General features: G+C 42.9%; 1 protein-coding gene across 1 annotated transcript in view; it reads left to right on the top strand.

The window, feature by feature from the left end:
- Positions 1–12,511, top strand: part of LOC126991373 (protocadherin Fat 1-like) — a 51,001-nt gene that overhangs the window by 372 nt on the left and 38,118 nt on the right. Inside the window, exons 2-7 of the mRNA XM_050850127.1 lie at positions 1,145–1,324; positions 2,179–2,374; positions 3,603–3,792; positions 5,257–5,418; positions 7,509–7,673; positions 8,636–8,823. Of these exons, the coding sequence (XP_050706084.1) occupies positions 1,145–1,324; positions 2,179–2,374; positions 3,603–3,792; positions 5,257–5,418; positions 7,509–7,673; positions 8,636–8,823 (1,081 nt within the window). The remainder of the gene's footprint in view (positions 1–1,144; positions 1,325–2,178; positions 2,375–3,602; positions 3,793–5,256; positions 5,419–7,508; positions 7,674–8,635; positions 8,824–12,511) is intronic.

The following is a 12,511-nucleotide window of genomic DNA, read 5'->3' as shown; positions in this document are numbered from 1 at the left end:
CTCAATTATCTTAACCCCTTGACTGCGGATTTCCTACCAGAAGACATCACCAAGCTACAGGAATGGAACAAAAAGTGGCTGCTACAATTCAATGAAGAAAAATGTAAAGTCATGCACCTTGGGAGTGGATATCCAGCATACCAATACCACATGGGAACACTCCACTATCCACCACAGAGGCAGAGAAAGACTTGGGAGTATAAGTGACCAGGCTACCAGTGAAGGCCAAATCCATGCCAATCACAGCAGAGGGGTTAAGGTTATCACACCAGTCAGTCAACATGAAAATAATTATAAAAGACAGCGAGAGAAATATCAATATGGCATCCTTTAAAGAGTCAAGGCAGTCAGTTACCTTTAAGTTTTCACAAGAGCAGTCAACATGAAAACAGTAATAAAAGATAGCAAGGGGTATACTTCTTCTCAGTGTGGCAGATTTTAAGGAGGCCCAAGACAGCCAGCTATATTCAAGTTTTCATATTGTTCTCTCCCATCTCACCTTGTAAGGCACTGATAGGTAGACAGCATGTAGTATAATAAGCAACACCAGCAAAGTCCTCAAGCAGCCCAGTCAGCCACAAACACCTAGACCTTACCTAGGCATTATAGCAGGAAATGAGCACTATCCTTGTAACATATTACAACATCGCAATGCCTATCATATATCTTACCAAACAGTGCCATACAACCTCACTGTATTTTTATCCTCCTCAGGTTTAATTGCACTCTCTACAAAGCTTACATGGCGGAAAACTCTTCTCAACCTTCTCATCAACCATTGGAACACACTACTTTGCACTAGCTACCACACATCCTACCAAGCAGTGCCATACAACCTCACTGTCTGTTTATACTCCTCAGATTTAATCGCACTCTACGAAGCTTACCTGGAGGAAAACTCTTCTCCTCAACCTTCTTATCGACCATTGGAACACACTACATTGCACTACCTACCACACATCCTACCAAGCAGTGCCGTACAACCTCAGTGTCCGTATATCCTCCTCAGATTTAATTGCACTCTCTATGAAGACTACATGGAGGAAAACTCTTCTCCTCAACCTTATCATCAACCATTGGAACACACTACATTGCACTAGCTATCATACATCATACAACCTCAGTGTCTGTTTATATTCCTCAGGTTTAATCGTACTCTATATGAAGCTTACGTGGAGGAAAATTCATCTCCTGGCCAGCTAGTCATCAACCTGGTGGCCACGGACCTTGATGCCTGGGACCTGGGCAAGCTGCAGTACACCATCCTGCACCAGACTTCAGAGGGAGCCTTCACCGTGGACAAAGAAGGTAGAGAGAGACATTGGTTGGTATTCTTAGACACTTTCGCTTCTCACATCAACTTTTCTAAAGGTCAAAGAGGGGATCAATCAGGTTCTAATGAGTGTTTCTTTAGGTTCACGGTACAGAAGAAGAGTCAAACTAACACCGGGTTCTTAAAACTACCCCTGGAAATGAGCAAAACTCCTACGAAAGCCTTGTCAAATATGTGAACTTGGGAGACAAAATGTTTAGTAATACGGCCCTTTGAATTTGCTTGTACTATACTTTTGAATTTTAGGTTCCTGCAGTAAGAGATTTCATTTGAAGGTTTGATGTATGAATGTTGTTGTTGATAGTATTAGTAGGAGTAGTAAAAGTAGTTGTAGTCATAGTAGTAACTGTAATGGTAGCAATAGAAGGTTAAGGAGATAAAAAAAAAGGATGGAAAACATGCTCTTCCAGTCATATTTTATTGAAGTTTTCCCTGAGACAGCATTACAGTAGCTTGTTTATTTAACTACATTTTAAACCTCAAGGAACCACATCACTAGAGCATACAGTTGTGAGGCTTTGAATGAAAGATACCCTAAACTTACCCAAACTTAACAAAACGCCGACGATTACCAAACAGTCACCATATGTCTTGACTCGGAAAAATCACATATGCATCCTTACTAATGAGATTTTCTATGTAACCCGAAATTGGCCTCTCTTTTGGCCACTCTTTATTTTTATCTTTTTTTAGGAGCAGCATTTAGCGGGCTTTTTTGCTATTCTTTTCTTTTATGCCCTTCAGCTGCTTCCTTTCCTGTAAAAAAAAAAAAAAAAAAAAAAAGTGACCTCATCTTTGCAATTTATACCATACGAACTTCACCCCTTCCCTGGCAATCTATACAGTGAGACTCCACTGGATCGCGAGTCCCTGCCCGTGCACAGCCTCAAGGTGTCTGTGATGGACGAGGGGGGCTGGGCCAGCTTCATGGCAGTGCGAGTGACAGTGCGTGACAGGAACGACAACCCACCAGTCTTCACGTTGCCGGAGTATCAGGTGAACATCAACACTGATGTGGCTCCCAGGACAACCATTCTCAAGGTGGGGAACACTGGGCAGGGAGGAGTTAGGCCCCGTTCACACTGTGCCGACTCTGGACCATGACAACCGAGTGACTTTTAGGCCCCGTTCACACTGTGCCGACTCTGGACCATGACAACTGAGTGACTTTTAGGCCCCGTTCACACTGTGCCGACTCTGGACCATGACAACTGAGTGACTTTTAGGCCCCGTTCACACTGTGCCAACTCTGGACCATGACAACTGAGTGACTTTTAGGCCCTACTCACACTGTGCTGACTCTGGACCATGACAACTGAGTGACTTTTAGGCCCCGTTCACACTGTGCCGACTCTGGACCATGACAACTGAGTGACTTTTAGGCCCCGTTCACACTGTGCCAACTCTGGACCATGACAACTGAGTGACTTTTAGGCCCCGTTCACACTGTGCCGACTCTGGACCATGACAACTGAGTGACTTTTAGGCCCCGCTCACACTGTGCCAACTCTGGACCATGACAACTGAGTGACTTTTAGGCCCCGTTCACACTGTGCCGACTCTGGACCATGACAACTGAGTGACTTTTAGGCCCTACTCACACTGTGCCGACTCAGCATCTGGCGATCGTTCCTAGACCTCTCCATCACAGTTAGAGAGGCCAGTGACACAGGTGAAGGAGTTAACAGTGAAGAATAGTTTGAGAATACATGCAGTGGTTTCAGAATACCCTTACCTAACCATAGATCTTGTTTGTTATACTTTCTCCATGCTTGCCATCACAGTTTGGGGCCAGTGACGCAGGTGAAGAAGTAAACAGTGGAAAATGCTCTGAAAATACGGGCAGTGGCTCCATATGTTACCCTTACCTAACTACAGATTTCAGTTGTTATACTTTCTCCCTGCCCACCATCACAGTTAGAGAGGCCAGTGACACAGATGAAGGAGTTAACAGTGAAGAATAGTTTGAGAATACATGCAGTGGTTCCAGATTACCCTTACCTAGCTATAGTTCTCATTTGTTATACTTTCTCCCTGCCCACCATCACAGTTAGAGAGGCCAGTGAGACAGATGAAGGAGTTAACAGTGAAGAATAGTTTGAGAATACATGCAGTGGTTCCAGATTACCCTTACCTAGCTATAGATCTCGTTTGTTATACTTTCTCCATGCTCACTTCTTTAGTTAGAGGGCAGTGACGCAGATGAAGGAGTTAATAGTGAAGAATAGTTTGAGAATACATGCAGTGGTTCCAGATTACCTTTACCTAGCTATGGATCTCGTTTGTTATACTTTCCCCATGCTCACCATCACAGGTCGAGGCCATTGACGCAGATGAAGGGGCAAACAGTGAAGTGAGGTACCGCATGTATGAAGCCAACAGTTCTGAGGCGCTGGAGCTCTTCTCGGTCAACCCCACCACCGGCGAGGTCACCGTGGCGCAGACCACCCACAGCCGAGGTAATTCATCCACTTACTCACGGTCACGGGTGAAGAGTCGGAGTTGAGTCGCCAGAGTCGAACCTGAGTCTTAATATTTCCCTAACATGTTCATTTTCCATTTCTACTTTCTCAGTCATAATTTTTCTTTGTAACAGTTTGTATGTCAGTCTTCTGAGTCTTATTATTTCTCTAACTTGTTCATTTTCTATCTCCATTTCCTCTGTGTTATCAGTTTCCTTTGTAACATTTAGTATTTCCTGCTGCCTCAAAACATTTCCTCCAACAACCTAAGGACCATATTTTTATACATTTCAGTGCCCACGCTCACATACTTGACTAGGCTTTCGTAGGATTCCTAGGTGTTTCCATGGATACTAGTGGTAGATTGATGAAGCTTTTATAACTTGGACCTACAAAGCTACTCATTAGAATCCAATTAACCCGTCCGCTGCAATTGGCACGGATTTGGCTTTCACTGGTAGCATATACTCCCTGTGGGTAGTAGAGTGTTTGTTTCCCATGTGGTATTGGTATGCTGGATATCCCCTCCCAAGGTGCATGACTTTACATTTTTCTTCATTAAATTGTAGCAGCCACTTTTTGTTCCATTCCTGTAGCTTGGTGATGTCTTCTGGTAGGAAATCTGTAGTCAAGGGGTTACCCTGGTAGCAGCGACGGGCCAAATTTCTGGCTTTACTGTGTAGCAGCGATGGGCCAAATTTGTGCCATGATATAAACCCCCCCGAAATAGATGATACATAAACTGATCACAAATGCATTGATATATATTATGAAATGGTTTGTGTGAGAGATGATTTTTTCTCAATTTTCTCGCTAAGAGGGACCAATAAGAAACATGATCCCCGCTGCTTCCCAGGTTAATCTTTCTCAGCCTTTGGAAATACCTGATGTGAGAGTCAGAAGTGTATAATACTGATCTGAGGCGCCTTCCACTTACTGCTGTCTGCTAATGCTCTGCCAGGCTGTGTCATCTTCGTGCACAAGTACTACATCTACCTCTCCAAAATTACGCATGCTTTTTTTATATTTTTTACTGATGACGGTCCGGAGCGTGTCTGGGTTAGGATAGTTATGCCAGCGAGCATTTTCATATCTTCCATTTTTATATCTTGAGCTGTCTTCTTTACTGTAAAGAAAAGTGAGCTTGGATGCACAAGTAAGTAGTGGGCTTTTTTTTTTTTTTTTTTTTTTTTTACTGCTTTCTCTACTGTAAAAAAAAAAGTTCCACAAGTAGCAGTAAACTTTCAATTTTTTGTATCTTTTTGCCATATTTTTGTATCTCCCCCTCCCCCCCTCCCCCCCTTTTTTTTTTTATTTATTTATCTTTTTTTTTTTTTTTTTTTTTTTTGAGCTGTTTCCTTTACTCTAAAAAGTGTGAGTTTGGATGCACAAGTGATTATCGTATATAGAGAGACTGTTCCATTAGTTCCATAAGTATCAGTGAACTCCCAAATGTTACAGAAAATGAGGTGTACCAGTTTTTCATCCGTGGCGAGGACAGCGGCTCCCCCCAGCACCACTCCGACGTGCCCGTCACCATCTTCCTGCTGCCCCCTCATGAGAACCCCCCGCACTGCGCCAGGAAGTATGCACAGTTCTTCATCAGGGAGGACGCCCCCATCGGTGAGCACCCACAGCTATCAGTAATATGACACACACACACACACACACACACACACACACACACACACACACACACATAAAAAATAAGATAAAATTAAAAAGTCACTGGTAAAATGCATATTATTTAAGAAAATACAAGGAAGGAAACAATATGCAGATCACTTGGCACACACACACACACACACACACACACACACACACACACACACACACACACACACACACAGGCATTTGATAAGAGACTGATGTGGAAATTAGAAAATAGAGGAGGATTGGGAGAAAAATGACTATGGATGAAAAATTACCTGACAAACAAAGAAATGAGAACCGTGTTGAAAGGTGAGATATCAGAATGGAGAACGGTCACAAGTGACGTTCCACAAGGGTCAGTGTTAGCGAATATTATGTTTTTAATATTTATAGATGATATGCCAGAAAAAGTAAAGAGTTACAAGGGTATGTTTGCAGATGACGCCAAACTGCTTAGAAAAATAAGAGATGAAGATGATGATTGTAATAAACTACAGGAAGATTCCAATGAGGTACATGAATGGAGTAAAAAATGGGAAATGAAGTTCAATGAAAAGAATTGTCACACAATGAAAATGGGCAAGAGTAAAAATAGAGCAAGTGGAGTGTGTAGGATGGGAGGGACAATCATCGATACAGTGAAGGAAGAAAAAGACTTAAGAATTATAATACAAGATACACTAACATTTGAGAAGCACATAAATAAGATATTTGGAGAAACATATATACCGTATTTCCCGCCATATAAGACGTACTGACGTATAAGACACCTATAATTTGGCAAGATATATTTGAAAAAAAAAAAAAAAAAAAATTCCCTGAACTTACTGTGTATGCAGTATTACATTTGGCCACCTTACTTACAATTATGACAATGATACCGTATGTTGCTTTGTGCCCTTCTCTGTGTTCAAAGTGTTCCACTGTTTGTTGAAGAATTACAGTGCTCTTACCCCGAGCAGCTGTGACTTTGAAATGGTAAACAAAAGGGTTGGTTGGTAAATTCACTCACTGCACAGTGTGCAGGCGGTAACTTTCATTGTGCTACTGAAGGAACTAATCACACGTGGATGCTACGTTCGATGGGCCATCTTGGTCTTGATCTTGACTTTCAGGGACTGTATACCTACTTTCAAGTAGAAATAGATGTTGATTAACCCCTTAATGACGATGATGCCGCTGGCATCATATAGTTCTATCAGACATGGGCAACGAGCATGACGCCAGCGCTGGAGAGTTAGAAGCTTTCCAAAATTTGAAGGGTGCGTGTAACTATAGGTCTCTGTTGATGCTGAGTGACTAACTGGCACCTTTTTTGTTCCTGCGATGTCCCCCACCACCATTCCGTGCAAAAAATAGTCTACAGTTCCTGCCTACACATCATGGCGTCTGTAGAGCAATTCTGTTCCCTCAGCCATCCTTTTTTGGCGGAATTCCAGCTAAACGGTCTGTCCAAATAATAATCTGATTTCACAGTTGAATTTTACGGATGATTCTCTACAACTTTTATTCAATGAGATTCATTCCAGAATGAAAAAACTACAAAAATTTACCAAAAATATTTTTCGAGTTTCACTGCAACTTTGGCTCTCCGTAGGCATTAAATTTCCGGGTCAAAGTGGAATGGAAGTGTTGGATAGAAATGATTTAATCGAGACTGAAGGGAGGAGGCAACTAAGAGGACACAGTAAGAAACTGAGAAAGAGGACTTGTTTGATAGACGTAAAGAAGTTCAGTTTTCCATACAGGAGTGTGAATACATGGAATGGACTTAGCAAAGACGTTGTTGAAGCAAGCAGTGTCCATAAAATGAAGGAAATTCTGAACAAATATAGAGTGGGAGACAGGACTGACTGAGATTGAGCTCTGGCCATGTATACTACAAATAAGTAAATACAAATAGGTAAATACACACACAGACACATTACAGTACTGGGAAATCATACACTCATTTCCTCAGATAACACATACTAGCACACACATCACAATCTGCACCTCATAACATTCTGGCCCCAGCTAGCCACCTTCTGTATGCTCAAAGTCTTGCCTTGTGTTGCCAGGCAATGTGATCACGTCCCTGTGGATGGCGGGGCCACAGTCAGTGGTGACGGACACCAACGACAACCCCCCGTCCTTCTCCCTGGCCACCCACGCCGCCACCCTGCTGGAGGACGCGCCCATCAACACCATCGTCCTCAAGATGTCTGCCACGGACCCTGACCTCGGTAAAGGTTTTGTTGTGGCAGGGGATCAGGTCTGGGTGATTCTTTTTTTTTTTTTTTTTTTTTTTACATCAAGGGAGGCAGCTCAAGGGCAAAAATCTCACTCCCTTTTTCCTTGCTGTTCATGCCCCTCACAAAAGACACGGGTATTAGGGCTTTTATGCTGTTCTGTGAGGCCCATGATCAGTAATGTGTGATAATGATAATGAGAATAATAATGATCATAATAATTAGACTCATAGCACTCGGAGAGTGCACACCTCCGCCAAAGATCATCTTGAAAATTGGTATGGGCATCAACTGTGACCTTATGCATCATATGGAAGCATTTGTTTCGAAATTTGATGAAATTCTTTTTTTTTTTTAAACTCTGACCTAGGCAAACTTTTTGAGGTCAAAGGTCAAGGTCAAGGCCATCATGTGAAAGCATTTGTTTCGAAATTTGATTTTTTTTTTTTTTTTTTTAACTGACCTTGAGCAAACTTTTTGAGGTCAAGGTCAAAGGTCAAGATCAAGGCCGTTCAAGGTGCATCTTTCCATGCGCTAAAATATGAACCAAGTCTGAAGTCTGTGATGAGGAGAACTGTTAAGTTATGGCCAAAAATATGTAAATCTGACATTTTGTGCGACCTTGACCTTGACCTTTGACATAGAAAAATTAATGGGTTCTATTCTGGATGGACACGAAGCTTCCCTGAAAAATTGGTTGAAATATCCACAAAATTGTGCACAGGAGACTGTAACCTTGACCATGACCTTTGACAAAAAATTTAATGGTTTCTATTCTGGATGGACACGAAACTTCCCTGAAAAATTGGTTGAGATATCCACAAAATTGTGTACAGGAGACTGCTCACAAACAAACAAACAAATAAACATACCGACCGGACTGAAAGTATAACCTCCTTCCAACTTCATTGGCGGAGGTAATAATAATAAGAAGAACGTTTCCTCTGTACCCCCAGGCATCAATCGACAGCTGCTGTACAACTTTGTGGACTCAGCGGAGGGCCACTTCACCATTGACGAGATGGAGGGTGTGGTCAGCCTGGCCCGGCCCCTGGACCGTGAGACAAGGGACTCCTACAGCCTGACAGTGTGCGCCGTGGACCAGCGCTGTCATCCACCACGCAGCTCATCGTCACAGTCTCAGGTTTGTGACGTGCCACTGCCCTGCACTGCCCTCCCAAAGTGTCTTGTGGGGCATAAGTAGGTACCAGTGGAGGTGCATGGGCCATTAGAGACACACTTATTACAGAAATCTGTCATGCACAAACTAGTACCCAAAACAGAACAAATCTATCAAAAAATACTAAGAAGTTTAGGATATTTTTTTTGTCTCTAACCCTGTAGCTGCAGGGATCATGTTTCTTATAGGCCGCTCTAAGCAAAATAAAGAGAAAAAATCATCACTCATGCAAATCATTATATTATATATATCAACCCATTTGTGATCAGTTTATGCATCCTCTATTTTTGGGGTTTATATCAAGACAAAAATTTGCCCTGTCGCTGGTACGCGGTAAACCATAAGCTTGGCCCGTCGCTGCTACCGAGCTAATGGAGCATGCGTTTACATTGGTTCTCATGTCCTAAGCCTTGCTAGTTTAAGACAAGAGTGGATTCCAACAGAGGATCAGATTTATGCTGAAATCCATGTTTTATATTACCCAATTTACTCAAACAGGTTTTCCTAATCATCATCATCATCATCATCATCATCATCATCATTTCGTTTAAAGTCCGTTTTCACTCTTCATGAGTGGTTGGGCGGTTTATGGCTCATAAATCAAGCCATTTTCAGTTTTTGGCGCAAGATTTTCTGGGTGCATGCCCTTGCACACCCAACCACTTATTTTAAATGGTGGCCCAAGCCTTTGCCTGAACGAAACAGGCAAACCCTACAAGGCAGCAGGAGCAGGGGGCTATGAAGTTTACCACCCGCTATTTCACCTGTAGCTGGAACTGGATGGCCATTGACTCTAATAAACATGAGTTCATCTGCCCTTAGAATGGTCTTGATTTTAATCCACCTGGGGGTCCAGCACACCCTCCTCACTGGTCCAAAACAAAACCAGTGGGGTTGCCGGTTTAGCCGCTGACTACCCGACCCTGTGGCTGGTTGTACTGTGTTACATGTTACCAGTAGCAGAGCACTACCTTAACTGCCCTGACCAGACAGACAGATTTTCCTAATGGTAGTCTCTATCCATAAGTCACGATTGAGAAGATATGTTTAAAGGAACCATTCCAACATGCCCTCGTTAGATTGACCATTGAGTCCTCACAATATAAAGTGTCCTGCCAACAGTAATCAACAGCAATCAGAGTTTACTTGCATGAAAAAAAATAGTTGCTTTGATGTTTAAAAATTTCAAGGAATAATCAATTCTTCAAACTTAGTCTCACTGATATCATTTGGAAGGCCAAGTTTATTTGTATTTTAGATAATGAGTCCATCCTCCATATATTTTTGAGCCTCTGTCCCGTATATCTGCATTATGATCTCTTCTTGTACGAGAATGCTTCAAAGCAAGGCTGTGAGCTCCGTCCCCCACAGATGTGAATGATAATTAGTTATGTGAGGGGTTGCTCCTACCTACACTCAGAATACTGCACTTCCCTACATTGAACTCCATCTGCCATTTATCCGCCCAGTCATACAATCTGTTGAGTTCACCCTGGAGAATACTAGCGTCCTGATCCGACTCAATTACTCTACCGATCTTGGTGTCATCTGCAAACTTACTGACATCACTACTAATTCCTGTATCTAAGTCACTGATATCAATAATAAACAAAAGTGGACCTAATACCGAGCCTTGTGGGACCCCACTCGTAACACATCCCCAGTCAGATCATTTAACATTGACTGAATTGTTAACTAAACATTTAAGTGAGTCTTTAACATATAGCGCAACTCACTGAACTGCCACACACTACTGGCGACCCACCAGCGTCACGTATCCTGCCTAACAATTCTCTAAAACGCCTGAGAATGTCCTCGCTTGGCACACGATCTATCATGGTGCTTGTAGATTAGCTCTCTAACCATTGGGTCACATTTCAGGATATAATGTGCTGTGCCACCGGCAGCAGGCTTACTAAAATTTTTCTCAATTTTCCCGTCAACTTGTGGAATCGAGTGTAGGAACTCATTTTTTTAAAGCAGTGTCTCAATTATCTTATCCCCAGTCTCCTCCTTGTGCACATTACGATCTTTGGCCTCAGTTTTCCCACACTTTTAGTCCTGACTTTCTCCACAGATTGCAATTTTTGGGCTGCCTCATTCCTCGTATCCTCATCATCAAAGTTCATTATAATATTACCTCCAATAGTAAATCTTGAATCAGTAATCTGAATGCCATGTAATGCTTCAGAAACTTCACTTTTCAACTCTGTAGCCTTTTTATCTTGTTCCGAGGCCTTGACAACAAGTAAATTCTTCTTAACTTTCCTCTTACGTTTGGTGACCTCAGCCCAAGTTGCATCTGCTGACTCCACATGTTCAGCCCGCTGCAATACGTCCGCCACATCCTGCGCCACCTCCCCAGCTCCTCCTTCACGCTGACCGCTCGTGACTCAACTCCTTGTTTCACTTCTGATATTTCCTTAGATAATTCCAGCTAGAATTTTTCCATTTTTTCCACAATTTTGGTAGCCAGAGATGCTTTATGAAGACATGGGTTGCAAATCCAATTTACTTTAGATATATTTTCCGATTTAATTCCAGACAGATGAGCACACTTCACATGACACCACTTAGGGCACAGACAGCACCCTATCCACTTATCACCTGTGGGATCCGCACAAACGTAACAGAACTCCACCGAGTTCTTGGCTCGGCCAGCCATGTCGATTCAGCGTTTTCGCGAGCAAGGCGCAGCACCTCGACCTGCGCGGCGACTCACTACTCACACCTAACCTATGTGCAACCTGATGTGTAGGAAAAATCTATGCCCACTGTGCTTATGTGAAAATATAACCCGACCCTGCCTTGTGGAGAGCGGCGGGTCAGTTTGGGCGTTGTGTGATGCACCGCGGCAGAATGGTGGAAATGATAGGCGCGCCCCTAAACCCTTTGATCCTGGACCTGATAAAAGTGACCCATTCAACCGGCTCCCAGAGTTGAATCGGAGGGAGGGTGGAGGAGTGGAGTCAGCTGCATTTGTGGCTTTCTTCGCCCCTCTGCCCACAACATTCTCTGCCTCTAGGGGACATGGAGCCTTAAGTAGACTAGCCTGGGATTATCCTGTGTAGCATAAGTCAGGCTCCATCTTGATTCTCAGCCTCTAAGGGACAGGAAACTTTAAGAAGACTCCCCTTGGGTTATCCTATGTAGAATTAGTCATGCCCCATCTTGATTCTTAGCCCCTAGGGACGGGAGGCTTTAAGAAGACTGCCCTGGGGTTATCCTTTATAGAGTTAGTCAGGCGCTATCTTGAATGTGCCGCGCAGTTTATATTTTCACGTAAGCACATTGGGCATAGATTTTTTTTTCAGCTCAGGTTAGAATGGCAAAGATATGGACTGAGAAATTGGGTCTCTCATTAGAAGTTCAGTCCATGAAATGTTAAAAATGAGAGAGATGTTTGACCTGGAGGAGAAGGTGACATGAGTGAAGGTTGGAACACACACACACACACACACACACACACACACACACACACAGAGCGGACTTTATTTTGTTGTTGTTGTGTTTTTTTGTTTTTTACTCTGAACTGCCTCTCTTGCTGTAAACACACACACACACACACACACACACACACACACACACACACACAGAGCGGACTTTATTTTGTTGTTGTTGTATTTTTTTGTTTTTGTTTTTTACTCTTTAA

This window comes from Eriocheir sinensis, unplaced genomic scaffold (assembly GCF_024679095.1).
Source record: "Eriocheir sinensis breed Jianghai 21 unplaced genomic scaffold, ASM2467909v1 Scaffold266, whole genome shotgun sequence".
Lineage (NCBI taxonomy): Eukaryota > Metazoa > Arthropoda > Malacostraca > Decapoda > Varunidae > Eriocheir > Eriocheir sinensis.
This window is presented reverse-complemented; position numbering and strand designations above follow the sequence as displayed.